Source organism: Chlorocebus sabaeus, chromosome 22 (genome assembly GCF_047675955.1).
Source record: "Chlorocebus sabaeus isolate Y175 chromosome 22, mChlSab1.0.hap1, whole genome shotgun sequence".
Classification (NCBI taxonomy): Eukaryota; Metazoa; Chordata; class Mammalia; order Primates; family Cercopithecidae; genus Chlorocebus; species Chlorocebus sabaeus.
The window spans coordinates 83,716,044-83,743,856 of NC_132925.1; the positions used below are offsets into that span (position 1 = coordinate 83,716,044).

Genomic DNA, 27,813 nt, shown 5'->3' on the forward strand with positions numbered 1-27,813 from the left:
TTAGAACCCAGTGTGTGATGTTCCCCTTCCTGTGTCCAAGTGATCTCATTGTTCAATTCCCACTTATGAGTGAGAACATGTGGTATTTGGTTTTCTGTTCTTGCAATAGTTTGCTGAGAATGATCACATTTTCTTCATCCAGTCCATCACTGACGGGCATTTGGGTCAACTCCATGTCTTTTCTATCGTGAATAGTGCTGCAATGAATGTACACTGCATATATATTTATAATAGAATGATTTATATTCCCTTGGGTGTATACCCAGTGGAAGGATTGCTGGGTCAATGGTATTTCTGGTTCTAGGTCTTTGAGGAATCACCACACTGTCCTCCACAATGGTTGAACTAATTTACGTTCCCACCAACAGTGTAAAAGCATTCCTCTTTCTTCACAGTCTCGCCAGCATCTGTTGTTTCTTGATTTTTTGAATAATTGTCATTTCGACTGGCATGAGATAGTATCTCATTGTGGTTTTGATTTGCATTTCTCTAATGATAAATGATGTTGAGCTTTTTTTCATATATTTGTTGGCCGCATGTGTGTCTTCTTTTGAGAAGTGTCTGTTCATGTCTTTTGCCCACTTTTTAATGGGATTGTTTGTTTTATTCTTGTAAATTTGTTTAAGTTCTTTGTGGATTGTGGATATTAGACCATTACCATATGGATATATTACAAAAATTTTCTCCCATTCTTTAGGTTGTCTGTTTGCTCTGTTGATAGTTTCTTTTGCTGTGTAGAAGCTCTTCAGTTTAATTAGATCCCATTTGTCAATTTTTGCTTTTGTTGCAATTACTTTTGAAGTTTTTGTCATGAAGTCTTTGCCCATGCCTATATCCTGAATGGTATTGCTTAGATTTTCTTCTAGGGTTTTTATGATTGTAGGTTTTACATTTAAGTCTTTAATCCATCTTGAGTTGATTTTTGTATAAGTTGTGAGGAAGGGGTCCTGTTTCAATTTCCTGAATATTGGCCCCCAATCTCTTTTGACTTGTAAAGTTTCCACCGAGAGGTCCACTGTTAGTCTGATGGGCTTCCCTTTTTAAGTGACTTGGCCTTTCTCTCTGGCTGCCCTTAACATTTTTCCTTCATTTTGACCTTGGAGAATCTGATGATTATGTGTCTTGGGGTTGATCTTCTCATGGAATGTTTTACTGGGGTTCTCTGGGTTTCCTGAATTTAAATGTTGGTCTGTCTTGCTAGGGAAGTTCTCCTGGATAATATCCTGAAGTATGTTTTCCAACTTGGTTCCATTCTCCCCATCTCTTTCAGGTACCCCAATCAGTCATAAGTTTGGTCTTTTTACATAATCCCATAGTTCTTGGAGCTTTTGTTCTTTCCTTTTCATTCTTTTTTCTGTAATCTTGTCTGATTGTCTTATTTCAGTAAAGTAGTCTTTAAGCTCTGAGATTCTTTCTTCTGCATGCTCTCTTTAGCTATTGATACTTGTGGTTGCATTGTGAAGTTTCTCATGTTGTGTTTTTCAGCTCCATCAAGTCATTTATGTTCCTCTCTAAACGTTATTCTCATTCACAGCTCCTGTAATGTTTTATCAGGGTTCTTAGTTTCTTTGCATTGGATTAGAACATACTCCTTTAGCTCAGTGAAGTTCATTATTCTTCACCTTCTGAAGCCTATGTCTGTCAGTTCATCCATCTCAGTCTCAGCCCAGTTCTGTGTTCTTGCTGGAGATGTATTGCAATCACTTGGAGAATAGGCACTCTGGGTTTTTGAGTTTTCAGAATTTTTGTGTTGATTATTTCTCATCTTTGTAAGCTTATCTACCTTTGTTTGATCTTTGAGGCTGCTAACCTTTGGATGGGGTTTTTGTAGGGGCTTTTTTGTTGATGTTGTTGTCATTGTTGCTTTTTGTTTGTTTTTCTTTTAACAGTCAGGTCCCTCTTCTATAGGGCTGCTATGGTTTGCTGTGACAGCTGCCCTTCCCCTTGGGAACTTGGTCTTCTTAGGCAGTCTCCAGCCTGCTGCCACTGGCTTCAACCCGAGTGGCTGCTGAGTGTCTGCACAGCTCTTTGCTTGGTCCTCATGGCCCTGGTGGCATGGGCTCATGAGGGAATCTCCTGATCTGCAGGTTGTACAGGTTCGTGCAAGAAGCTTGGTTTCCCAGACAGAGTAGCACAATTACTCACTGCCTCCCTTGCCTGGAGGTGAGAGCTCCACTTGTCCTGTGCAGCTCCCAAGTGGGCTGTCACTCCATCCTGCTTTTTCTCACTCTCCATGGGTTACACCAACCGCCTAGTCAGCCCAGATAAGAGAACCTGGATACCTTAGCTGAAGGTGCATGATTCGCTTGCTGTTTTCATTCTTCTTGGTGGGGGCCACTGACAGCAGCTGCTTCCAGTCAGCCATCTTGGTCCCTCCCCTCAGGGTTTTCTCTATATAAGATCATGTCATCTGCAAACAGATGCAATTTTACTTCCTCCTTCCTGATTCGGATGATTTTATTGTTTTTTCCTGCCTAATTGTGGCAAGGTACTATAGTGAAAAGAAGGCGCCAGGTACTGTATTGAAAAGAAGTGGCAAAAGTGGGCATCCTTGTCTTGTTCCTGATCTTAGTGGAAAAGTTTTCATTTTCTCTCCATTGAGTATTAAGTTAGCTGTGGGCTTTTCATGTATAACCTTTATTATGTTGAGGCACATTCATTTTATACCCAATTTATTGAGAGTCTTTATCATGAAAGGATAAATTTTGTCAAGTGCTTTTTCTGCATCTATTGGGATGATCCTGTGATTTTTATCTTTCATTTTATTAATGTGGCATAGCCCATTATTGATTTGCATATGTTGAAAATTTCTTCATTCCAGGAATAAATTCCACTAGATCATGAAGTATGACTCTTTTGATATGTTGTTGAGTTATGTTTGCTAGTCTTTTGTTGAGGATTTTTGCACCTAGATTCATCAGGGAAATTGGACTGTAATTTCTTTTTCTTGTAGTATTCTTATTGGCTTTGGTATCAGGGTAATGCTGGCCTTGTAAATGAGATTGGAAGTGTTCTGTGTTCATTTGTTCATGCTGCTATAACAACATACCTGAGAATGGGTAATTTGTAAAGAACAGAAATTTATTTGTCAAATTTCTGGAGGCTGGGAAGTCCAATTCAAAGTGCCTGCCTCTGCTGAGCACTGCTGTCTTCTTCCATTATGGCACCTTGAATGCTGTATCTTCCAGAGAGGAGGAAGGCTGTGTCCTCACAAGGCCAAAGTCTCAAAGGCATAAAGGACCAAATTCCCTCTGTCAAGCCCTTTTATAATGGCATTAATCCATTCATAAGGGCAGAACCTTCATGACTTAAACATATCTCAAAATGTCCCACTTCCCAGTACTCTTGCACTGTGGATTAATTCTCCAACACATGAATATTGAGGGATGCATTCAGACCATAGCATGTTCCCTCCTCTTCAATTTTTTGGAAGAGTTTGAGAAGGATTGGCATTAATTCTTTGAACGTTTGGTAGAATTCACCTTTGAAGCAATTGGATTCTGGGCTTTTCTTTGTGGGGAACTTTTTGATTACTGATTTAATTTCCTTACGCAGTGGTCTTTTTAGATTTTCCATTTCTTTATATTTTAGTCTTGGTACGTTATATGTTTCTAAAAATTTATCCATTTCTTTAAGGTAATTAACTTTTTGGCTCATAATGGCTCATGGTAATAATCTCTTATAATCCTTTGCATTTCTGTGGTGTCAGTTATCATGTCTCATCTTTCATTTATACTTTTATTTATTTGAGGCTTCTCTCATTTTTTATTGGTCTTGCTAAAGGTCTGTCAGTTTTGTTCATCTTTTCAAAAAACAAACTCTTACCCCGGCTTCCGAGCACAGCATGGTGGTCAAGGTGCAGACAAATAAGCAAAGGAATCCTCATGAGTTAAGAAACATATTTCTACAGTATGCCAGTACTGAGGTTGATGGAGAGCGTTACATGACTCCAGAAGACTTTGTTCAGCGCTATCTTGGACTGTATAATGATCCAAATAGTAACCCAAAGATTGTGCAGCTCTTGGCAGGAGTAGCTGATCAAACCAAGGATGGGTTGATTTCCTATCAAGAGTTTTTGTCATTTGAATCTGTTTTATGTGCTGCAGATTCCATGTTCATAGTGGCTTTCCAGTTGTTTGCTCATGGATAGGAAGAATCAATATTGTGAAAATGGCCATACTACCCAAGGTAATTTATAGATTCAATGCCATCCCCATTAAGCTACCAATGACTTTCTTCACCGAATTGGAAAAAACTACTTTAAAGTTCATATGGAACTAAAAAAGACCCCGCATTGCCAAGACAATCCTAAGCCAAAAGAACAAAGCTGGAGGCATCATGCTACCTGACTTCAAACTATACTACAAGCTTACCGTAACCAAAACAGCATGATACTGGTACCAAAACAGAGATAGAGACCAATGGAACAGAACAGAGCCCTCAGAAATCATACCACACATCTACAGCCATCTGATCTTTGACAAACCTGACAAAAACAAGAAATGGGGAAAGGATTCCCTATTTAATAAATAGTGCTGGGAAAATTGGCTAGCCGTAAGTAGAAAGCTGAAACTGGATCCTTTCCTTACTCCTTATATGAAAATTAATTCAAGATGGATTCGAGACTTAAATGTTAGACCTAAAACCATAAAAACCGTAGAAGAAAACCTAGGGAATACCATTCAGGACATAGGCATGGGCAAGGACTTCATGTCTAAAACACCAAAAGTGACGGCAACAAAAGCCAAAATTGACAAATGGGATATAATTAAACCAAAGAGCTTCTGCACAGCAAAAGAAACTACCATCAGAGTGAACAGACAACCTACCGAATGGGAGAAAATATTTGCAGTCTACTCATCTGACAAAGGGCTAATATCCAGAACCTATAAAGAACACAATCAAATTTACAAGAAAAAAACAAACAACCCCATCAAAAAGTGGGCAAAGGATATGAATAGACACTTCTCAAAAGAAGACATTCATACAGCCAACAGACACATGAAAAAATGCTCATCATCACTCACCATCAGAGAAATGCAAATCAAAACCACAATGAGATACCATCTCACACCAGTTAGAGTGGCAGTCATTAAAAAATCAGGAAACAACAGGTGCTGGAGAGGATGTGGAGAAATAGGAACACTTTTACACTGTTGGTGGGACTGTAAACTAGTTCAACCATTGTGGAAAACAGTGTGGCGATTCCTCAAGGATCTAGAACTAGAAATACCATTTGACCTAGCCATCCCATTACTGGGGATATACCCAAAGGATTATAAGTCATGTTGCTATAAAGACACATGAACATATATGTTTATTGAGGCACCATTCACAATAGCAAAGACTTGGAATCAACCCAAATGTCCATCAGTGACAGACTGGATTAAGAAAATGTGGTACACATACACCATGGAATACTATGCAGCCATAAAAAGGATGAGTTTGTGTCCTTTGTAGGGACATGGATGCAGCTGGAAACCATCATTCTCAGCAAACTATCGCAAGAACAGAAAACCAAATACCACGTGTTCTCACTCATAGGTGGGAATTGAACAATGAGATCACTTGGACACAGGAAGGGGAGCATCACACACTGGGTCCTATTGTGGGGAGGAGGTAGAGGGGAGGGATAGCATTAGGAGATATACCTAATGTAAATGTTGAGTTAATGGGTGCAGCACACCAACATGGCACATGTATACATATGTAACAAGCCTGCACGTTGTGCACATGTACCCCAGAAATTAAAGTGTATGTGTGTATATATATATATATATATATATATATATATATATATATATATATATAAAACTCGGCCGGGCGCGGTGGCTCACGCCTGTAATCCCAGCACTTTGGGAGGCCCAGACGGGCGGATCACGAGGTCAGGAGATCGAGACCATCCTGGCTAACACAGTGAAACCCCGTCTCTACTAAAAATACAGAAAAATTAGCCGGGCGTAGTGGCAGGCGCCTGTAGTCCCAGCTACTCGGGAGGCTGAGGCAGGAGAATGGCGTGAACCCAGGGGGGCGGAGCTTGCAGTGAGCTGCGATCCGGCCACTGCACTCCAGCCTGGGCGACTGAGCAAGACTCCGTCTCAAAAAACAAAAACAAAAACAAAAACAAAAACAAACAAACAAAAAAAAACTCTTAGTTTTTTTGTTCTTTCTGTTGTTTTTCTAAACTTAATTTTATTTGTCTCTGCTTTGCTCTCTATTATTTCCTTGCTTCTGCTAACTTTGGGGTTTGTTCATTCTTTCTTTTTTAGTTACTTGAGGTATGAGGTTAAGTTGTTTATTTGGTATCTTTCTTTTTCCTTAATATAGGTGTTTCTTGTTATAAACTTCCCTTTTAAAATTGCTTTTGCTGCGTCCCCTACATTTTTGTATGCTATGTTTCCGTTTTTATTTGTTTCAATATATTTTTGAATTTCCCTTTTGATTTCCTTCTTGACCAATTGGTTGTTCAGGAGTGTGTTGTTTAACTTCCACATATTTGTGAATTTTTCCAGTTTTCCTCAATTTTTGATTTCTAATTTCATACTATTGTGGTTGGAAAAGATACTCGATATGATTTCAATCTTCTTAAATTTTCAACATTGTTTGGTGGCCCAAAATATAATCTATCCTAGAGAATGTTTTATGTGCACTTATAAAGTGTGTGTATTCTACTTCTTTTGAATGGAATGTTTTGTATATGTCTGTTAGGCCCTCAAATCTACTGTTTCTTGATTGTTTTTGTGTCTAGATGACCTATTCATTGTTAAAAATGAGTACTGAAGTCCCCTACTATTATTGTATTGCTGTCTGTTTCTTCCTTCAGTTTTGGTTATATTTCCTTAATATATTTAAGTGTTCTTATGATGGGTGTGTATGTGTGTGTGTGTGTGTGTGTGTGTGTGTGTGTGGTTATTTTACCTTCTTGATGAAATTTGTTATTATGTAATGACCTTGTCTCTTATGACAGCGTTTGACTTAAAGTCTGTTTTGTCTGATATGAGTAATAGCCACCCCTACTCTTTTTTGCTTCCAATTTGCATAGAATATCTTTTTCTGTTCATTCATTTTCATCCTATATGTGTCCTTTAAGCTAAAGTGAGTCTTCTATAATCAGCATATAGTTGAATCTTGTTTTTAAAATCAATTTAGACATCCTGTGTCTTTTGATTGTGTAATTTATTTACATTTAAAGTTAATGGATTAAATTATCCTGATTATCTGAATTATTTATAGGTAAGGACTTACTACTGCTAGTCTGTAGGTGGAAGCTGAGGTGGGAAGGACACTTGAGCCTAGGAGGTCAAGACTACAGTGAATCATGATCATGCCACTGCATTCCAGCCTGGGTGGCAGAGCAAGACCCTGTCTTTAAAAAGAAAAAAAAAAAAAGAAATCTTGTAGGCTGAGAGAGTAGGGTAATTATATGATTCAAATTTCTGAAAGAAAAAAGAAACTTGCAAACCAAGAATACTACACTTGGCAAAGCTGTCTTTCAGAAATTAAGGAGAGATAAAACTTTCCTAGACAAATAAAATCTATGGAAGTTCATCACCACTAGACATGCCTTACAAGAAATGCTAGTGATAGTTCTTTAAGTTGAAATGAAAGAAGCTCATCACCACTAGACATGCCTTACAAGCAATGGTACTGGGAATTCTTCAAGTTGAAATGAAAGGATGCTAACCAAAACATGAAAATATGTGAAAGTATAAGATTCACTGTAAAGGTAAGACTTTGATCACATATTTGGTACTCTAAAACTGTAATAGTGGAGTATAAATCACTTTTCACTCTACAAAAGTATTAAAAATAACTATAGCTACAATAATCTGTTAATTGGGACCACAGGCATGCACCACCACACCCTGCTAATTTTTCTCTTTTTCTTTTTTGTAGAGATGGTGTCTCACTCTGTTGCCCAGGCTGGTCTTGAACCCCTGGGCTGACATGATGCTCTTGTATTGGCCTCCCAAAGTTCTGGGATTACAGGCATGAGCTACTCTGCCTAGCGTTTCTTTTTACTTTTTTTTTTCTTTCTCTATGTTTATTACTTTTTAAACAGACAGGGTCTCACTATGTTTCTCAGGTTGGAGTTGAATTCCTGGGCTCAAGTGATCCTACAGCCTCACTTCCCAAGTAGCTAGCTGATAGTATAGTAATGTGCCACGCCACAGTGCCTGGTTGGGGCTGCAAGGTTCCTGTTGTAAAATCTGATAGTCTTAAGGAAATTCCATTGTATATGACGTATCACTTTTCTCTTAATGCTTTTAAAATTATCTTTGTTTTTGACTTTTGAGAATTTGATCATATTGTATCTCAGTGAAGATCTTTTTATATCTATTTGGGATTCTTTTGGCTTCGTGGATCTGAATACTCATTTCCCTCTCCAGATTTGGGTAGTTTTCTGTCATTATTTGTTTCCAGTGATCTTTCTTTGAGTTTGTGGATTCTTTCTTTTGCCTGATTAATTCTGCTATTGAAGTTTGTCGTAGTTCATTTGTGTTGCTATCACAGAATGCCTGAGGCTTGGGAATTTATAAAGGAAAGAAGTTTATTTGGCTTATGGTTTTGTAGGCTGTACAAGAAGCATGATGCTGGCATCAGCACGGTGAGGGCTTCAGGCTGCTTTCATTTTTTGTGGAAGGCAAATAGGAGCTGGTGTGTACAGAGATCACATGGCAAAAAAGGAGACAAGAGGGAGAAGAGGGAGGTGGCAGATTCTTATTCTCATTGTCAGTTCTCATTGGAACTGATAGAGTGAGAACTCACTCATTACTACAAGGATGGCACCAAGGCATTCAGGAGGAATCCATTCCCATGACTGAAACACCTCCCATTAGGCGCCACCTCCAAGATTGAGGATCAAATTTCAACGCGAGATTTGGAGGGGTCAAACAAATCAAACGATACCAAAGCTCCCAGTGGAATTTTTCAAGTTTAGCTATGTTCCTTAGCTACAGGCTGTTTTTTGTTTTTTCTTGTTTTTATGTATTTCTTCGTATTTGTGTTGTTGTCCTGATTTTCTTTAGTTGTCTGTGTTTTCTTGTAGCTTACTGAGGTTTTTAAAGATGATTGCTTTGAATTGTTTACCAGTCAGTTTACAGATAGTCATTTCTTTACAGTTGGTTACTCATGCTTAATTTTGTTCATTGGGTGGTATCAAGTTTCCCTGATTATTCTTGATCTTTGTGGCCTTGAATTTTTGTCTGCACATTTGAAGAAGTAGACTTCTTTTCTAGTCTTTACAGACTGGCTTCAGCAGGGAAAGGTCTTCACCTGTTAGCCTGTCCAGAGATTTTAGAGGGGCCATGAGATGGAGTCTGGGCAGTTTTGCTGCTAGAGTCCTTGGTCTGGCTGGCCTGGTACCTGGTTGCGTGGGGCCAGCCATGGGTATGCGGAGGAGGTAGGCCTGGAGCAGCATCTATATGGGAAGGTCCAGTACTGAGTCCATGGTAGAGACCTAGAACCTGGGTTATTTAGGGTGGGACTGGATCTTATATCCATGGGGACCAGCTTTCGTTGGGATCCACAGGGATGAGCCTGTTGTCTGGGTCTATGGGTGCAGACCAAAAGCTTGTATCCATGGGGGACATCCTGGAGGCTGTGCTCATCGGGGCTGACCTGGGCTGGGGCAGGCCTGGTGCCTGGGTCTATGGGTATGTGCCTGGTGTTGAGTATTCGGAGGCCAGCCTAGTGCTGATCCTCACTGGGAATTGTTAATGCTGTGCCCACAGGGGCTGGTCCGGTGATAGAGTGGGCCTGGAATCTGACTTCTCAGGGGCTAGCCTGGAGCCAGGATTGACTGGAGGAGGCCTGGTGCTAGGATCCATGGCAAAGTCAGGTGCTCATTTTACTCTCTTTTCGCCATGTATCTCTCTCCCCATGCTGCACTGCCTGGGATTCAGGAAGGGCTGATTGAATAATGTGAAACTGTTCTTCTTACTCTCTTCACTGAGTCTTTTCTTATATTTGTGCTCCATTCAGGGAGTATAATTACTTACCCATAGATTAATTCGCATCCATGAAGGTTATTCATGCATAGACAGTTGTTCAAATTGATGTTTCTGTCAGAGGATTAGCACTGGGAATTCCTATTCTGCCGTCTTACTGACATCACTCTTTGTTCTAACATTAATTTTTAAAATGCAAGAATGGCTATATTAATATCAGATAAAGTAGACTTCAGAGCAGAAAAAATTACTATGGACAATCAGTGACATTACATTATATCATAATAAAACAAAGTAATTCACCAAGAAGATATAGCAATCCTAAATGTATATGCAACAGAGCTTCAAAATATGTGAAAGAAAAACAATTAGAGTTGAAAGGTAAAATAAACGAATTCACAATTACAGTTTGGGACTTCAGCATACCACTATCAGCAATTGAACTAAATAAAGAAACTAAATATAGGAAACTAAATATAGAAAAGTAGAAAAATAGGGAAAGAACCTATCAATTCTATCAACTAATTGCTATTTATAGAACATCTCTAACAGCTGCTGAAATGCATTATTTGCAAGTACATATATAATATTCACCAAGATAAACCGTATCCTCCATTGCAAAACACACCTCACCAAATTTGAACAAACTGGATTTATGTAAGGTATGTTCTATGATCGTAATGTAATAAAACTAGAAATCGATAACAGAAATACAAGGGAATCTATAAACATTTGAAAATTATACATCACACTGCTAAGTAACCCATAGTTGAGAGATGAAGTTTCAAAGGAAAAACATATATAAAGCTGAATGAAAAGAAAAACACAAAATATCAAAATGTGTGGGATGCAGCTAGAGCAGTGCTGAGAAGAAAATGTAAGCATTGGATGCTTATATGAAAAAAGAAGAAAGCTCTTGAATACTCCAAGTTCCTACCTCAATAACCCAGAAGAACAAAATAAACTGAAACTAAGTAGAGGGAAGGAAATAATAAAAATGGAGCAAAAATTAATCGAATCAAAAATAGAGAAACAACAGAGAAAATCAATAACATTAAAAACTCCTTCTTTGAAAACATAAATAAAATTGATAAATCTGCAAAAACCCTGAGAAAAATAAAAGAAAGAAGATGTATATCACCAATGTCATAAATGAAACAGAAACTCTCATTACAGTTCCCGTGGCTATTAAAAACCTAATAGAAGAATACTATAGATAACTTTATGCTCATAAATATGACAGTTTAGTAGAAATGGACCAATTTCTAAAAAACCACAAAGTATCCAAATGTAACCAACATGAAATAGATAACCGAATAGTCTTAAAACCATGAAACACATTGAAGGCGTCATTAAAAAGCTCCTGAAAAAGAAATTTCTAAGCCCTGATGGCTTCACTGGAGAATTTTACCAAAATGTTAAAGAATTAATCCTAATTTTACTCAATTTCTCCCAGATAGGAGATGAGAGGGAATACTTTCCTACTAATTTATGATGGCAGTAACTCTGTGATTCCCAAACCTGAAAAAGACAGTATCAAATTAAAAAACAAAAAGAATAAAGCCAAAAAAACCCTCAACAACCCTATAGATTACTGTCTCTCATGAATTTAGATATAAAAATCTCCAACAAAATATTACATAAATCAAATTCAAAAGTGTATAAAAAGAATAATATGCCATGACCAAGTGAAATTTATTCCTGGTGTGTAAGGCTGATTAAGCACACCAAAACCAATTATTATAATCCACTGTATAAACAGGATAAAGATGAAAAAAGCATGTTAACTAACACGGAGAAAGCACTTTACACAATTCAATACCCATTCATAAAAAAAAAAACTCTTAGTAAGTTAGGAGCAGAGAAGAGCTACCTCAGTTTGATAAAGCACATTTTTAAAAAACCTATAGCAAACATCTGTTTTTCACCATTAAGACTGAATGTATTCCCTGTAAATTCAGGATAAAAACAAAGATGTCTATTCTCACTATTGCTATGCAGCATAGTACTCCAAAGCCCTAGCCACTGCAAAGAGGAAAGAAAAAAGTGCCATCCTTTTTTGCAGATGACATTGTTGTCCACACAGAAAATCCGAAGGAATCTTTAAAAAGCGATAAAAAATGAAACAAAACAACCCACCTCACTCCCAGAACTAGTAAGTGACGTCAGTAAGGTCTCAGGATGCATGATCAACACACAAAGTTTAATTACATATCTATATACTAACAACAGAATATGTGGAAGCTATTGATAAAATTAAAAACATAAGACTGTTTACAATTATCCAAAGAAAATAAAATATGTAGATGCAAACTTAGGAAAACATGCAGGATCTGTATAAAATGAAAGACTATCTGTATAAAAGAATCTGTGTAAAAGAAACTTATAAAATGTTAATGAGCACAACTAAACAAGACCTAAACAAATTGAGATATGTATTGTATTAATGAATTGGAGGACTCAACATAGTAAAGATGTCAATTCTATTCAAATAGCGCTATATAGATTTAATGAGATTCCTATCACAATCCCACCAAAAGTTTTTGATGACATAGACAAACTTTTTATAAATTTCTTATGAAAAGGCCTAACCCCCCAAATAACTAAAACAATCTTGGGGAAAAAAGAATAAGGTTTAAAGATTCACTCTACTAATATTAAACCTTACTATATAGTTACTGTAATCAAGACAGTGTGATATTGTTGAAGGGTAGAGATATAGATTAATGGGACAGACTAGGACCCAGAAATATAGCCACACAAATAAGCCTAAGTGATTTTTTTTACAAAAGTGCAGAAGCATTCCAGTGGAAGAAGGATAGCCTTTTAAACAAATGATGCTGGATCGGTTGGATATCTACAGGCAACACATTGAACATTGACCTAAATTTCACACCTTATGCAAAAAATTACAAAAAGTAGATAATGGACTTAAATATAAAACATGAAAGTATAAATTTGTTAGAAAAACTATAGGAGAAAATCTTCATGATTTAAGACTAGGCAACAAACCTTGAAAGTGACATCAGAAGTATGATCCAGGCTGGGTGCAGTGGCTCATGCCTGTAATCCCAGCACTTTGGGAGGCCGAGGTGGGAGGATCATGAGGTCAGGAGATCAAGACCATCCTGGCTAACATGGTGAAACCCCGTCTTTACTAAAAATACAAAAAATTAGCCAGGTGTGGTGATGGGAGCCTGTGGTCCCAGCTACTCAGGACGCTGAGGCGGGAAAGTGGCGTGAACCAGGGAGGCAGAGCTGGCAGTGAGCCGAGATCGTGCGACTGCACTCTAGCCTGTGTGACAGAGTGAGACTCTGTTTCAAAAAAAAAAAAAAGATCCATAAAGGGAAAGACTAATAAATCGGATCTTTTGTTCTGTGAAAGACCTGTTAAGAAAATGAAAAGACAAGACTTGGAGGAAATAATTGCAAACCGTGTATCTGACAAAGGACTAATACCTAGAGTATATAAAGAAGTCACAACAGTGAATAGTAAGACAAAAACCTTAGGAAATGGGCAAAAGACTTGAGGACATTTTACCAAAGGAGACTTACAGATGGCAAATAAGCACATGAAAATATGTTAAAAATCATTAGCCGTTAGGGAAATGCAAAGTAAAACTACACTGATATATTACTACACACCTAAAAGAATTGTCAAACTAAAAAATACTGACAACACCAAAAGTCTGTGGGGATGTAGAGAGGCCAGATAATTCACATTCACACACTGTTGATGGGAATGTAAAATGGTAAAGCCACTCTGGAAAACAGTGCAGTAGTATCTTATGTATAATAGAAATTACAACTTCCATTTAACCCAGCAGTTGCACTCTGGTAACATTTATCCCAGAAAAGTGAAAACTTATGTCACTGAAAAAAGAAAACCCATACTTGAATGTTCATAGTAGTTTATTTGTAACAGCTCAAACTAAAGACAACTGAAATGTCCTTCAGCAGGTAAGTGCTTAAGCAAGCTGGGATAGCCATGCCATGGAATACCTACTCAGCATAAAAAGGAAGACGTTATTGATAACTATAACAACTTTGATGGATCTTCAGAGAATTATGCTGAGTGAAAAAAGCCAATCCCATAGGTTACATACTGTGTGACTATTTATCTAACATTTGTGAAATGACCAAATTATAGAAATGTAGAAGAGATTAATGGTTACCAGGGGTTAAGGATGGGACAGAGGCAGGAGGGATTTGTGTGCAGCTATAAAAGGGCAATGCAAGAGATTTTTGTGGTGTGGGACTTGTTCTGTATCTTGACTTTGGTGGTGGTCACATAAATCTACACGTGTGGTACCATTGCATAGAACTAAATACAGATGCACGCAAACACACAAATGCACATGAGTGCATACAAAAACTCGTGACATATGAATAAGGCCATTGGGTTGTATCAATGTCAATTCTCTGGTTATAGTATTTTACTATAATTATTCTAGATGTTACCACGAGCAGAAACTAGGTAGAGTAAAAGGGTTCTCTTTGTATTATTTCTTATAACTGCATGCAAATTTCAATTATCTCAAAATAAAATGTCAAAAAGATTTTAGTACAGTGCCTGGCTTATAGGAATCACTTAATAAATAATGGCTGTCATCTTCATCATTCTCATCCTCTTCCTCCTCATCATCATGACATTGTTATACTAGCTGAAAGTTGTGAGGCTGCTTTTTGATTGGAGACAGCTATATGTTGCCTTCTCATTAAACAGGTCATCTCATTAAACAGGCTTCTAATTAAACAGTCATCTCATTAAACAGCCTAGTCATCTCATTAAACAGGCTTCCTGAATAGACCCTAGTGCAGGAAACCTATGCTGCTTAAGAATGGAGATAGGTCCAAGAAATGGAGGAAGGTGGCCGGTTGCAGTGGCTCATGCCTGTAATCCCAGCACTTTGGGAGGCTGAGGCAGGCAGATCGCTTGAAGTCAGGAGTTTGAGACCAGCCTGGCCAATATGGTGAAACCCTGTCTCTACTAAAAATACAAAAATTCACTGGGCATGGTGGTGCATGCCTGTAGTCCCAGTTACTTGGGAGGCTGAAGCAGGAGAATGGCTTGATCCTGGGAGGTGGAGGTTGCAGTGAGCTAAGATCATGCCACTGCACTCCAGCCTGGGCAACAGAGTGAGACTCCATCTCAAAAAAAAAAAAAAAAAAAAAAAAAGAAAAGAAAAAGAAATGGAGGAAGGAGGTCTGCTGCATACAATACTAACTTTTTTATAAATTGAAAGTTCATTTTCAAATTTGTATTCAATTTTTTTGACCATATTTAAATGTTATACATCCTATTAGAGTGGAGAATTCCTCCATTTTGAATAAATTCTGCTCACAGAATCGTCTGTTTAAGAGATCTAAAAGACCAACATGTTTTTATTTCAAAGAAAAAGTATGGGTATAAGCAGAATTCTAGGATGGTTCCCATATTATGTGCCTGTTGGTGTTATGTCTATGCTTAGGTTACATTTTATGCAAAAGAGAATTTTCAGATGTAATTAAGGTCACTAGTCTATTGACCTTAAGTTGATCAAAAGGGAGATTATCTGTGTTGGCCCTACCTAATCACATGAGCACAGTAAATCTAAGGCTAGAGGTCAGAGACAGGGAAGTCAGAGATGTTCCAAGCAGGAGGGTGATTTTATATGTGAGAAATTCTTGGTTGCTGGTTTTAAAGAGGAACGGAAGTACCATGTGGCAAGGGCCTTTCTGTAGCCTCCAGAAGCTGACAGTAGCCTTGGCCAGCAGCCAGCAAGGAGGTGAATAATACCAACAACCTGAATGAGCTTGAAAGAGGACCCCAGATTCAAGAGGGAACTTAGCCAAACTGGAGAAGTGTCTGAGTCAAACCTTAACCTTGTAGGCCTGTAGGAACTTGAAAGAGGGGAAGTCCAGAGCAATTGTTCTAGGATGGTGCAGTTTGCTGGCTTGGGAGCTAACACCAGAGCTCTCCCTAGGTGCTGTGGATATGGGTCTTATTTTTTGGCCATCCAGACTCTGAGCTTTGTTCTGATTTTATGAAGAACATCTCACTATGGAAGATGAAATTGCCAACACTTGGTTTCTAAGCCTCCTTTGCAGTTGGGCTGTATGCCTTACCTTGGCTTTCCTCAGATGTACCTGCCCCAGTGTCTTTGGAATGTTGGGATAGTGAAGGACCCTCTCTCTGCTGCAGGGACTGCAAAGTCAAGGTCATGGGGCAGCATGACTGCAGGGCTAGTGGTGGTGTCCAGGGGTCAGTTGAAGCCACTCTTGTTAGGGTTCCTTCCTTTCTCACTTCTTTCATTTATTCAGTAAGTTAATATGTAGTATTGCCAACACAATTGGGTGCTGCGGCCAAAGATAGAACAAGTGGGACAGAGCTCACTGTAATGTAAGCCTCAATGTCTGGTTTTCAGCAGTTGGAGCAACAATGTTTGCACTAGACCACTTGCATCAAAACTTTGGGCATAATTCTACTTTCCCTGACCTTGGTTTTCTAGCTTTTCTGGCAGTTTTGTGAATTTCCCCATTTTTCTGCTTAAATCAGACTGAGCTGTTTCTGTTGCTTTAGCTAATAATATTAACTGATACTCTAGGTGTGCATAACACAAAATCCAGAGACAAGTCTTAGAAGATAAATTTTATTAGTGAATGGATTTTGGAATTTTATAATGAAAACAACCAGAAAGATACATTTGGGTAATATTTGAAACTATAACAATGACTAAGTATGTTTTAGGTCCTGTTTTAAGCTATGTATAGACTTTCTCCATCACTTTTTATTACTTCTTTGTAGAATCCCAGAGCTGAAGGGACTCAGCCATCACCTACTCTGGCCTCTTCCTTTTACACAAGCCACTTTCTTTAGGATTCCTTCCTTCCTTCTTTCTTTCATTGGTGTTGTCAACAATTGGGTGCTGCAGCCGGAGATACAACAGTGAGTAGAACAGAGCTCTTGTCTTCACTGAGCTCACAGCCAAGTTGCAGAAATAGATAAGTAAGGAAGCAATTTTAATACTATATGAAAAATGCATATTAGGGGACTTAACCTGGTTTGGGGGGGATTAGAGAAGGAGTCCTGAAGGAGGCAAGGAGTGTGCTGATATCTAAAGGTTTGAGTAGAGCTTGAATAGATGAAAAGTTGGAGTGCAAAGAGGGCTCCAGGAAGAGGAAATAGATACACAAAGATAGGGAAGATATAAGGAGATCCTCGTGCTAGGGAACAGCACTAGTGATTTGTCAGGGCCAGGACTTGAACTGAAGGATGGTAGAAGATCACACGGACCATCCCTTGGAGGGCATCATGTATGATATCAGGGAGTTTGGGCTTTATCTGGGGGGCATTGGGGAGACATTGAAGGTTCTAAGGAAGGAAGTCATACAGTTAGATCTGCGTATTGGGAAGCTTACCCTTGGCTGCAGCATGGAGACCAAAAGGAAGGAGGAGCAAATGTGGAGTCAAGGAGACTGTGGCTGTTAGTCAGAGGCCCCTTTTGTGCTGAGGACTACACTTGTGTGAAATTCACAACAAAGATCCCCTGCTGAACATTGGCCCATCTCAGGCTTGGCAAGCCCAGAGTTAAGGACCCCATTAATTCTTAGGCAGAGCCTCAGAAGTCAGCTAAAGGCCTTAGGATTAGGGTTGTCAAGTGACCTCCAGGGTCTGAGCTCTCCTACTCTCTTATCTCCTTTCCAGGGTTCTGCCCCAGAAGGTGCAGCTATTGCTTCAGCAGTAGTGGCTCCTTCTGATCTTCCCAGCCATGACCAGAAGGCAGCTCAGGTCAAAGGCAAGGGCAGGATTTCTCTCTCGCTCTCTTGTGCTCAGGGCCATCTCATACTTTGTTGTCTGTGTTGCTAAGGTGGTATCCATTTCTGCAGTATGAAATTTCTCAAAAAACCCCTTCACTTTCCACCCCCAAAGCTTCCCATCCTAACCCTTGTTTTCAATTTGCTTATTTTCCAATTCCTGCTATTTGAACCATGCACAACCTCACCCTTTGAAGAAAAAGGTTCCCAACATTTTTCATATAAATGTCGTAACAATTTGTGAACATGAGAAAAATGTGCAGTACTTTTTTAAAAGATACAGAATTTTATATTCTCTCCGTCTTTTAAGTTTTAATTTTAAGAATTCAGTCATCTTTGGAGTATGAAAGGAATATTTTCTCCTGCAGAGTCCTTTTAAAAAGCAAAAACTTATTGTTCGAAACTCACTTGACCACTCTGATATTTTGTGGTTGGTTTTAAAATATCTTTTTATTCTGTTTACACTCAATGAAAACACACTGGCAGATACAGAAAAGCATGAAGGGGAGAAATAAAATCATTAGTCACCCCATTGCCAAATAAAACATTTTAGTAGATTCCTTATATATATTTTTGTTCTATGCAATAATTTTTCTTTTTACAAAATTAATGCCATACTCTTTTACACTCTGCTTTTTAAAGATTCTACTATTTTCATTTAGTTAGCAATGCTATGCAAACAGGATTTTAAATACTTGCATAATAGGCCATGGTTTAAATATACCAATATCTCATATACTGGGTATACACCCAGGGGAATATAAAGCATTCTACATAAAGACACATGCATGTGAATGTTCATCGCAGCACTGTTCACAATAGCAAAAGCTTGGAATCAGCCTAAATGCCCATTAATTAATGACAGACTGGATAAAGAAAATGTGGTACATATATGCCATGAAATATTATGCAGCCATAAAAAAAATGAGATCATGTCTTGTGTGGGAACATGGATGGAGCTGGAGGCTATTATCCTTATCAAACTCACACAGGAACAGAAAACCAAATACCACATGTTCTCACTCATAAGCGGGAGCTAAATGATAAGAACTTATGAACACAAAGAAGGAAACAACAGACACTGGAGTCCACTTGATGGTGGAGAGTGGGAGGAGGGAGAGGAGCAGAAAAGATAACTATTGGGTACTGGGCTTAATGCCTGGGTGATGTAATGTTATGTACAACAAACCCCCTTGATACGTGTTTATTTATATAACAAACCTTCACAAGTACCCCCAAACCTAAAATAAAAGGAAAATATTTAGATCCCATTAAATAAATAAATAAATATATCAACAATCAGTAACTGCTGGCAACTTGGACAATTTAGTATTAAGTAGGCATTTGTGTTATTTATTAAATTATTATATACTCATGTGCACAATATTTATTATTTTGTATAAAAATATAAACCAAAAATGGCCCACAATTTTACCCGCTGGATAACCCTGATTGACATTTACAAATAATAAAACCCACATGGTTAGAAAATTCAAGCAGAAATCTACACAAATGTACAAAGATGAAAACCAGAAACTCCCTCTTCCTTCTGCCTCCCAGACCTTACCCCCACAAAAGTTAAAATTTCTTGTGATTTTTTCCAGATATATTTATCTATTTATAGATGTTTCAAATTTTATGCAAGAGATTATATGCTACACACTGTTCTGTACCTTATTTTATTCTCTTAAGAGTCATTCTTGGTGATCTTTGTGCAGCATTTCTTAAAGTGGTGCATCCCTAGCTCAATAAATGCATCTTTAATTCCAGCTCTGTCAGTCAGTCATGCCTGCAGTATCATTGGCTCTTTTGCTGGGTTCTTAGATGTGAGATAAACAGATATACCACCCGCATGTCTCTGGTCTCCACCATCCCTATTTCTCCAGCTCGTAACCCCTACCCGCATTCCAGTAGGACCCTGACCCTCAGTCTCCCTAGTCTTTTTGGTTATATGAGGAGGCCCCAGGGATTGTGACATAAGTGCACAGCCACTTTTCCTTTGGTCTCTATTTCTCATGCCCAAAGTCCTTTGAAATTGCTGCCTACTACTGCCCCAAGGCTAATGTCCTCCTCTTATGCCCGCGGCACTGTCTCCCAGGGTGGGCCAGTGGATCTAATTAGTTTGCTCAGAACTGCTAAGGATTTGCGTACACATGTGTACACAAATGTATCCATGGGTGTATTCAAAGTAATAACATACAGTCTTTCCAAGAGTCAGTCCTCTCAGCTGCTAGCTTCTTCCACATAACCAGTATCATTCTAACATATAACCATCCATATTCTTACTCATGTGTACTTTTGTGTGAACGTTTGTCTGGAAGGGAGGAAGCCTTTGTTTTGACTGGAGATGATTATGCCTTCTGAATTGCTGTGTTTTCCACGGAATGGCAATGAATTTTCATAGTGGCAGCTGGATGGGAACACATTACATTTTGATAAAGAAAAAGAATAATTATTTGACCTATAACCTGAGTTTCTAAGTTGTCTATCTCAAGGCAGAAGAAAAAAAATGAATGAAGGAAAGATGGAATGAAGGATGGAAGGAGGCTGGAAGGAAGGAAGGAAAGAAGGAAAAATTCCATCCTTGTTAGGCCACAAAGCTTACGGGTTTCCATTGTAGTGGCTGAAAAAATTAGCTAAGGCCATGTCCTCCAGATTGAAGGTCAGCAGAGCCATTGTCTTTGCATCCAGAGCTATTTTTGAGGCTGCTACTGCTGCCACCTCTGTTGTCGTTGTAATCATCTCCTCCTCCTCATTACTACTGGGATTACTATTATTATTTGGATTACCATTCCAGATACATGCTAAGGGAATCAAGTAATCAAAAAATTTGTTTGAGTGTACATTGTGAAACATACTTTTGGAATGATTCCCTGAGAAAGTTGGGTGCAGAATGCAAATATTTTGAATGGACTTATCTTAGAGTTGTACTGCTTTTTTTCCTTGTCATTTTAAAACCCTTAATACGAATAAATTGTTTGTATAGTGGGGCTTTTTTAAATCCTTAGATAAGAAATACGTGGTTTGAAAGCAGAGAATAAAAACATGAATGATAATGTCCTCAATGCCCAGGAGAAAGTCCTTGCTGCTGCTCCTGGACAGGCATTATAATCGGCTATTTGGCGTGTTTATTTCAGGCTGCAGATAGTGGATAAAAGTGGCTGGTTGGTTGCCAGCACATGACTTAGTTGCCAAATGGAGTGTTTAGTACTTGTTACATTTGACTTATATCACAAGTTCTTCCCATTAACAGTCTGCTGGTGATAACCTGCTTGGCTTTTCATGTGGTTACTTTGAAACAGCCACTTGACAACATTTGGCATATCACAAACTTTAATACTGAAATAAAGGAGTGAGTGAATGGCTACATGGGATCTGCCGTATACTGATATGGTGCTTGGTGCAGAATGGGCTCCCCAGGAAATGTCTGTTTAATCAATGAATTCATCTTGCATAATATTTCCCTGGTTCAGTGTACCAAGTTCAAGCCTATTGACCTGAGACCTAAAAGGGATAGAAATACAAAGAAATAATAGTGCTTACCTATGTGTCAGAAGGGCTTACCTTTGTATGGAGGGAGATACTCTGCTCCTCTGTATCACCATTAAATACAGAGAGTTGAACTATATGGAGAAATGAAGATGTCATCAAAATGGCCTTGAGTCTAACCTCAAAGTTTAACCTCATAATACTGACAATTTCTGTCATTTCAGGTCTTTTTTTTTTCTTCTTTTTTTTATTGCTAGATCCACTTCAGGAATTTTGGCCCAGAATATGTAATCAAATATGCACTAAAATACTGATTTTTATTTTTAGATTGAAAACTTGCAAGAACAACTTAGGGATAAAGACAAGCAACTGACCAACCTGAAAGACAGAGTGAAGTCCTTGCAGACGGATTCCAGTAATACAGATACTGCACTGGCGACGCTAGAGGAAGCTCTGTCAGAGAAGGTGAGCATGCACTCAAAAACTGGGGAATCAGGATGTGGGGAAACAGAGTTGGGGAAAGTTAATCCAAATGCATTTAAATGTGCCTGCTTTTCTTCTTTTGCTAACACTACCTTTAGTCCCAGCTGGTCCTTGTTCTCCCCACACAAGCCCTCTTCAGTGGACTTGGCACACTACAGCCAGGGGCATTTTCTGAAATGCAAATCTGATTACATCACCCTTGGCTGTCCTTAAAAACCTTCACTAGCTTGCCGTTGCTCTTATGGTGACATAAATTGAAATCCTCTACCTGGCCTCCAGGGTCCTGTCTCCCATCTGATCTGTAAAGCCCCCACACTGTGTGCCTGCTCCCTCCCTCATTCTTTCTTTCATTTCCAGCCTCATCCGCCATCTCTCTTTTTCCAGGTTCTCTGTGCTCTACTTATGTGGGGCTTCCAGATTTTCAAGTGTACCATACTCCTTCCTGCCTCAGACTCTTTGTAGATGCTATTCCCCAGCTGAGGATATTCCTCACTCTCTGCAAATTTAATTCCTCCTCTTCTGAGAGGTCAGCTTCATGAGAAGTTGTATTGTGCAGTAGTCAAGAATGTGCACTTTGGAGCTAGACTGCCTGGGATCAAATCCTAGGTCTGATACTTTCTACTGTGGACAAATTACTTAACCTCTCAGTTTCTTCATTTGTAAAAGGGGGTAATAATAGCAACCTTAGTGGATTATGTTGAGGAGAAAATGCAGGAAAATATGGAATGTGTTTAGAATAGGAGATATAACGTTATCACTATTATTATTATTTTATCATTTCCTTAGGGACACCTTCTAGGTATCCCCATTATGTCTCAAGAACACCATAAACTCCCCAGAGCTCATGCCACATTCTTAATTATATATTTATCTGTTTTTAATTTCTCTTCTCTGCTAGACTCCAAACCCAAGAAACATATCCTATGTGTGTGTTACCTTTCCATTCCCTGTGCCCAGCATAACCTGCATCGGGGATGCTCACTCAGTAGTGGATACTGGTTGAGTGAGCTGCCGCCATGCGACAAGTCCTCTTTTGAGCCCTGGGATGCAGCAGAGAAGAAAATAGGTGAAAATCCTGACTCTAACAGAGTTTAGACTGTAGTGGAGGTGATGGGGAGACAGATAATAAACAAGTGACATACCTAGGATTTCAGAGGGTAATATTTTCTATAAAAGAAAAGAAGGCAGGGAGGGGTACAGGGACTGCTGGAGTAGAATGGCCAGGTAGGAGCTTGCTGAGAAGGTGACATTTAAGGAAACACTTGAAAGTGAGTGGTGAGCCAGGAGCCCTTGTGGAGGGAGAATGTCCTGGCAGAGGGAAGAGCAAGTACAAGGGTGTGGGGGAGAGGAAGGGCAGCAGATTTCACAGGCCCTTATGAGACAAGATTTTTAAAAATTGTCTTTTACTTTGAAGGGGATGGGATGCCATCCTGAGGGTTTCCTTCTGACTTACATTTAAAGGGATTAATTTGAATAAAAGAATGAATGAATGAATAAAATCCTTTAGGCAAATAGCTCATTCTGATGTTTACTTACTTTTAAAATGATTTCTAGTCCATTTCATTCTGGCTAAATGAGTTCATTCATTCTCTGGGCACCTATCGTAGGTATCAGACCCTGGAGTTGAGTTTGCATATGCTCTCTCCTCTCCTCCAACACTTCCTGAATGTAAGAGCCAGTGCAGGCACAGTTCTCTAGGAATCCTCAGGAGGGACGGCTTGTTTGTTGGTTGAACATGGACTGTGCTGGCACAGTTTTTAGGCCCATGTTATTGGCATTATTCTCAAATTTAGCTTGAAACCAAGAAAAGAAATGTTAACTTTTAAAGTGTAGGAGTAGATTTTATTATGTTCTTTTTCTTTGTCTTTCTCATCCTTTTTGATTCTGCAGCACTTTGCAGGATTTGTCCATACATGCATAGGATGTTGTGGGGGTTTTCCTCTGGGATGCCCTACTAGAGTAGTAGATTATCTCCTATATTCCCTGTTATCACAGCCTGTAAACTCTGGGGTATTGAAGTAATTGGAAGGAGACCTAGGGGCCAGTCCCACCTATGCCACTAATTAACTGGAGAGCCATTAATTAACTGAGTGAGCCTGTCAAGTAATTTTCTCTCTCAGGGCCTCAAATTTCCCATATGATGAATGGGGGAATTAGATTAAATACCCATGGGTTTCCTAAGCCAGTGTATCCTAAAGAAGGCTTCTCTTCTGTTACTACAGAATTACCAGGAAGTCTCTGTTGAAAGTCTCTATTATTAGGCCCCATCTCTACCTACCAAATCAGAACCTCATAGGGCCTAGGAATCTGCACTTTAGCAAGTTCCCCAGGTCATCATGATGTAAACTGTAGTCTGAGAACCGAGGCTCTATGATAAAAGCCTGAAAGCTACAAAAAGATGGGTAAGCATATTTTTGGAGTTAAATTAAAAAGTTATTTAAAAAATAAAAGAAAAAAAATGAAGCTACAAAAAGACCCATGAGTCTAGAGCTAGTCTTCATGGTCCTATTAAAAATTGTAAGATTTAAATGTAAAACCCAGAACTATAAAAACTCTAGAAGAAAATCTAGGCAATACCGTTCAGGACATAGGTATAGGCAAATATTTCATGATGAAAATGTCAAAAGCAATTGCAACAAAAGCAAAAATTGACAACTAGGATCTAATTAGACTCAAGAGCTTTTGCACAGCAAAAGAAACTATCATCAGAGTGAACAGATAACCTACAGAATGGGAGAAAAATTTTTGCAATCTATCCATCTGACAAAGGTCTAATATCCAGAATCTGCAGAGAACTTAAACAAGTTTACCAGAAACAAACAACCCCATTAAAAAGTGGTCAAAAGACATGAACAGAAACTTCTCAAAAGAAGATATTTATGCAGCCAACAAACATGTGAAAAAGAGCTCAACATCACTGATCATTAGAGAAATGAAAATCAAAACCACAGTGAGACACCATCTCACACCAGTCATAATAGCAATTATCAAAAAGTCAAGAAACAACAGATGCTGGCGAGGCTGGGGAGAAAAAGGAATGCTTTTACGCTGTTGGTGGGAATCTAAATTAGTTCAACTATTGTGAAAGACAATGTGGCAATTCCTCAAAGACCTAGAACAATAAAGAACATTACTGGGTATATACCCAAAGGAATATAAATCATTCTATTATAAAGATACATGCGTGTGTTATGTTCATTGCAGTACTATTCACAATAGCAAAAACATGGAACAAACCCAAATGTCCATCAATGATAGACTGAATAAAGAAAATGTGGTACATATATATCATGGTATATTATGCAGCCATGAAAAGGAATGAGATCATGTTATTTGCAGGGACATGGATGGAGCTGGAAGCCATTAACCTCAGCAAACTAATGCAGGAACAGAAAACCAAACACTGCCTGTTCTCACTTATAAGTAGGAGCTGAACAATGCGAACACAGGGACACAGGAAAGGGAACAACACACACTGGGGCCTGTTGGGAGGGGTGGGAGGGAGAGAGAGTGTTAGGAAAAATAGCTAATGCATGCTGGGCTTAATAGCTAGGTTATGGGTTGATAGGTGCAGCAAACCACTATTACACACATTTACCTATGTAACAAGCCTACACGTCATGCACACCTATCCCAGAATGTAAATAAAATATAGCAAACAACTAAAATGAGGCTTTTGTAAGAAAAAAATGTAGAGTTTGACATTGAGTTACCTTATTTGACATCATATTTAGTATGTATTCCCAAATTAATTTTGCTCAAAAAATCCATGGAGGAGAAACAGTTGCTGGTTGATAAAGTTATAAATCCTGTAACAATTTAAAACATTGAAAGATTATAACTTCAGGATTAAAGTATAAGAATTATAAGGTTTTACTTGAAAACTTACAAGAATATTTAATAAGATGACTTTTGGGGGAAAGATACTCTCTTTTCATCTTTTAATAATTTATTTCCAGGCCGGGCACGGTGGCTCAAGCCTGTAATCCCAGCACTTTGGGAGGCCGAGACGGGCGGATCACAAGGTCAGGAGATTGAGACCATCCTGGCTAACACGGTGAAACCCCGTCTCTACTAAAATACAAAAAATTAGCTGGGCGAGGTGGCGGGCGCCTGTGCTCCCAGCTACTCGGGAGGCTGAGGCAGGAGAATGGCGTGAACTCGGGAGGCGGGGCTTACAGTGGGCTGAGATCCGGCCACTGCACTCCAGCCTGGGCAACAGAGCCAGACTCCGTCTCAAAAATAATAATAATAATAATAATAATTTATTTCCAGAGCTCTCTGTAGTAGTTTTATTTGTAAAATTGGAATGAGGGGATGTTTGTTCAAAAACTATTAATGCTTATGTGTTCATTAGCATATTTTGGGTTGTATGATATCATCCCATTTCTGCCTCTTGATTTCTTTCTTAAAAATCACAGAAGTAAACATATACCATATAATTTTTCGTGTCATGAATTCTTGGCAGGATTTTATTATTTTTTTCTGGACCTTATTAAGATTTGATTTATTCTAGCTTAAATCCCAAAGTAATTCCCAAATCTGAAACTACTCCCTTTATTTAAGTACTTCCTTTGAGACTGAGGGGGTGTCTGGGAAGGAATCTGAGGTCTGTGGGAGCCTGGCCCCCTTGGACTGTCTTCACTGCTTAATAGTTGCATCACCTGGGCAAGCCTCTTCTCTCAGGGTCTCAGTACCTCATCTTCAAAATACACATTTTTGTTAGCTGACCTCTAAGTTTCATGCTGTCCTGGAACTCCCTTGACAATGAATTATTAAGTTTGCCAATCTGCAATCTCAGGCTCATGGCATCTGAATTGGACCATAGATAAGGAGTTGAGAACTTAGATGATTAGAAGGGCCAGGGAGGGAACAAAAATGAGGGATGTGGCTTTGCTGAAGTGTAGTAGGGACTACTGGTGACTGTGGTAAGCTGCAGGTCCCTGGTCTATTTCAAAACATTCAAGTTCAGATTTTTAAAAATTATGATGCTCAAGTCAAACAAAAGAGCTCTGCATACCGGCTTTGTGAGCTATTTATTTCCAAATTCTGTTTGCATCTGTTTTTTAACTTTTCATAGCAATGAAGAATAAAAGCAAACATAGAGCAATGGATGTGGAGGGAATTTTTTAAAGGTGCCAAAATCAGAATGCCTAGTGTATTTGAAAAGTACAGATAAAACCATTGAATAGGAACTGGCAAGGTTCTCTATCTTAGATCAAAGAATAGAAGATTTATTTTTAGTATTCCAGTATGCATCAAACCTTTGTGTGTATCCAAATAATCTTATCATCTAGGAGGTTTCTTAAAATACAGTTTCCTGGGTCCTATTTCCTAGAGATTCTGATTCAGCTGCTCTGCTGTGGAGCCCAGGAACCTCTGATTTGTAAACATACTGAAGGGTTCTGATGCAAGTGGTCAGAAGGCTACACTTTGAGAAACACTAAGTCTATGCTCTTCCATTTTAAGATGGGAAATGGGTTCAATGAGGTGAAATGACTTGCCCGGAAATAAAAATATTGACATGTACAGCATCATCCCCCATTTCTGGGCCTAGGAAGACATCGCTAATTAATCATGGCACATGCTAACTTCTCAACCCACTGCTCCTGGAAGCTGTTTCCACCCTGTCTAAGCTGGTCGTTGGTTGAGACTTTGCTGCCTCCTCTGGACTATACCAAGGCCACCTAGCTCACAGGTGATAGAATAAGACTAAAACTCAAAGATCTTTGTGCTTTTGGCAACATCACAATCTCCTTTAAGTGGGGTTGTGCTCACAAGTCCGATTTTTATCCACATTTAATTGCACAGATCCCTCTGTAACAAGGCATGCTGTGAAACAAAATGATTAATAAAAACTCATGGATTTTTAAGTACATTTAATTATTCGCTGTCTTTTGGCTGATGAAAAGAATCCATCAGGCAGTATTCACCATTTCCCCTGGATTATGGCATCCTAGGGAGTATGTTATTCCTTTTAATTTCCAGGAACTTATTCAACTATTAACAGAGTGCAAAGAATAATGCCTCTCCGTGAGTTAAGATTGAATATGACTTGGTTCTAGGATTGACACACAGAAGCTCAAGAGACGGA

The 27,813-nt window shown here is 38.8% G+C and overlaps 1 protein-coding gene across 15 annotated transcripts in view; it reads left to right on the plus strand.

Annotated features, from left to right (window-relative positions):
- Nucleotides 1-27,813, plus strand: part of ERC2 (ELKS/RAB6-interacting/CAST family member 2) — a 970,222-nt gene that overhangs the window by 437,927 nt on the left and 504,482 nt on the right. For all 15 annotated transcript variants that reach the window (XR_012090621.1, XR_012090622.1, XR_012090620.1 and 12 more), the window contains one exon: nucleotides 21,564-21,701. Coding sequence is in view for 11 of the 15 variants with exons in the window: in XM_073010025.1 (XP_072866126.1) it covers nucleotides 21,564-21,701 (138 nt within the window). In the remaining 4 variants the exon portion in view is untranslated. The remainder of the gene's footprint in view (nucleotides 1-21,563; nucleotides 21,702-27,813) is intronic.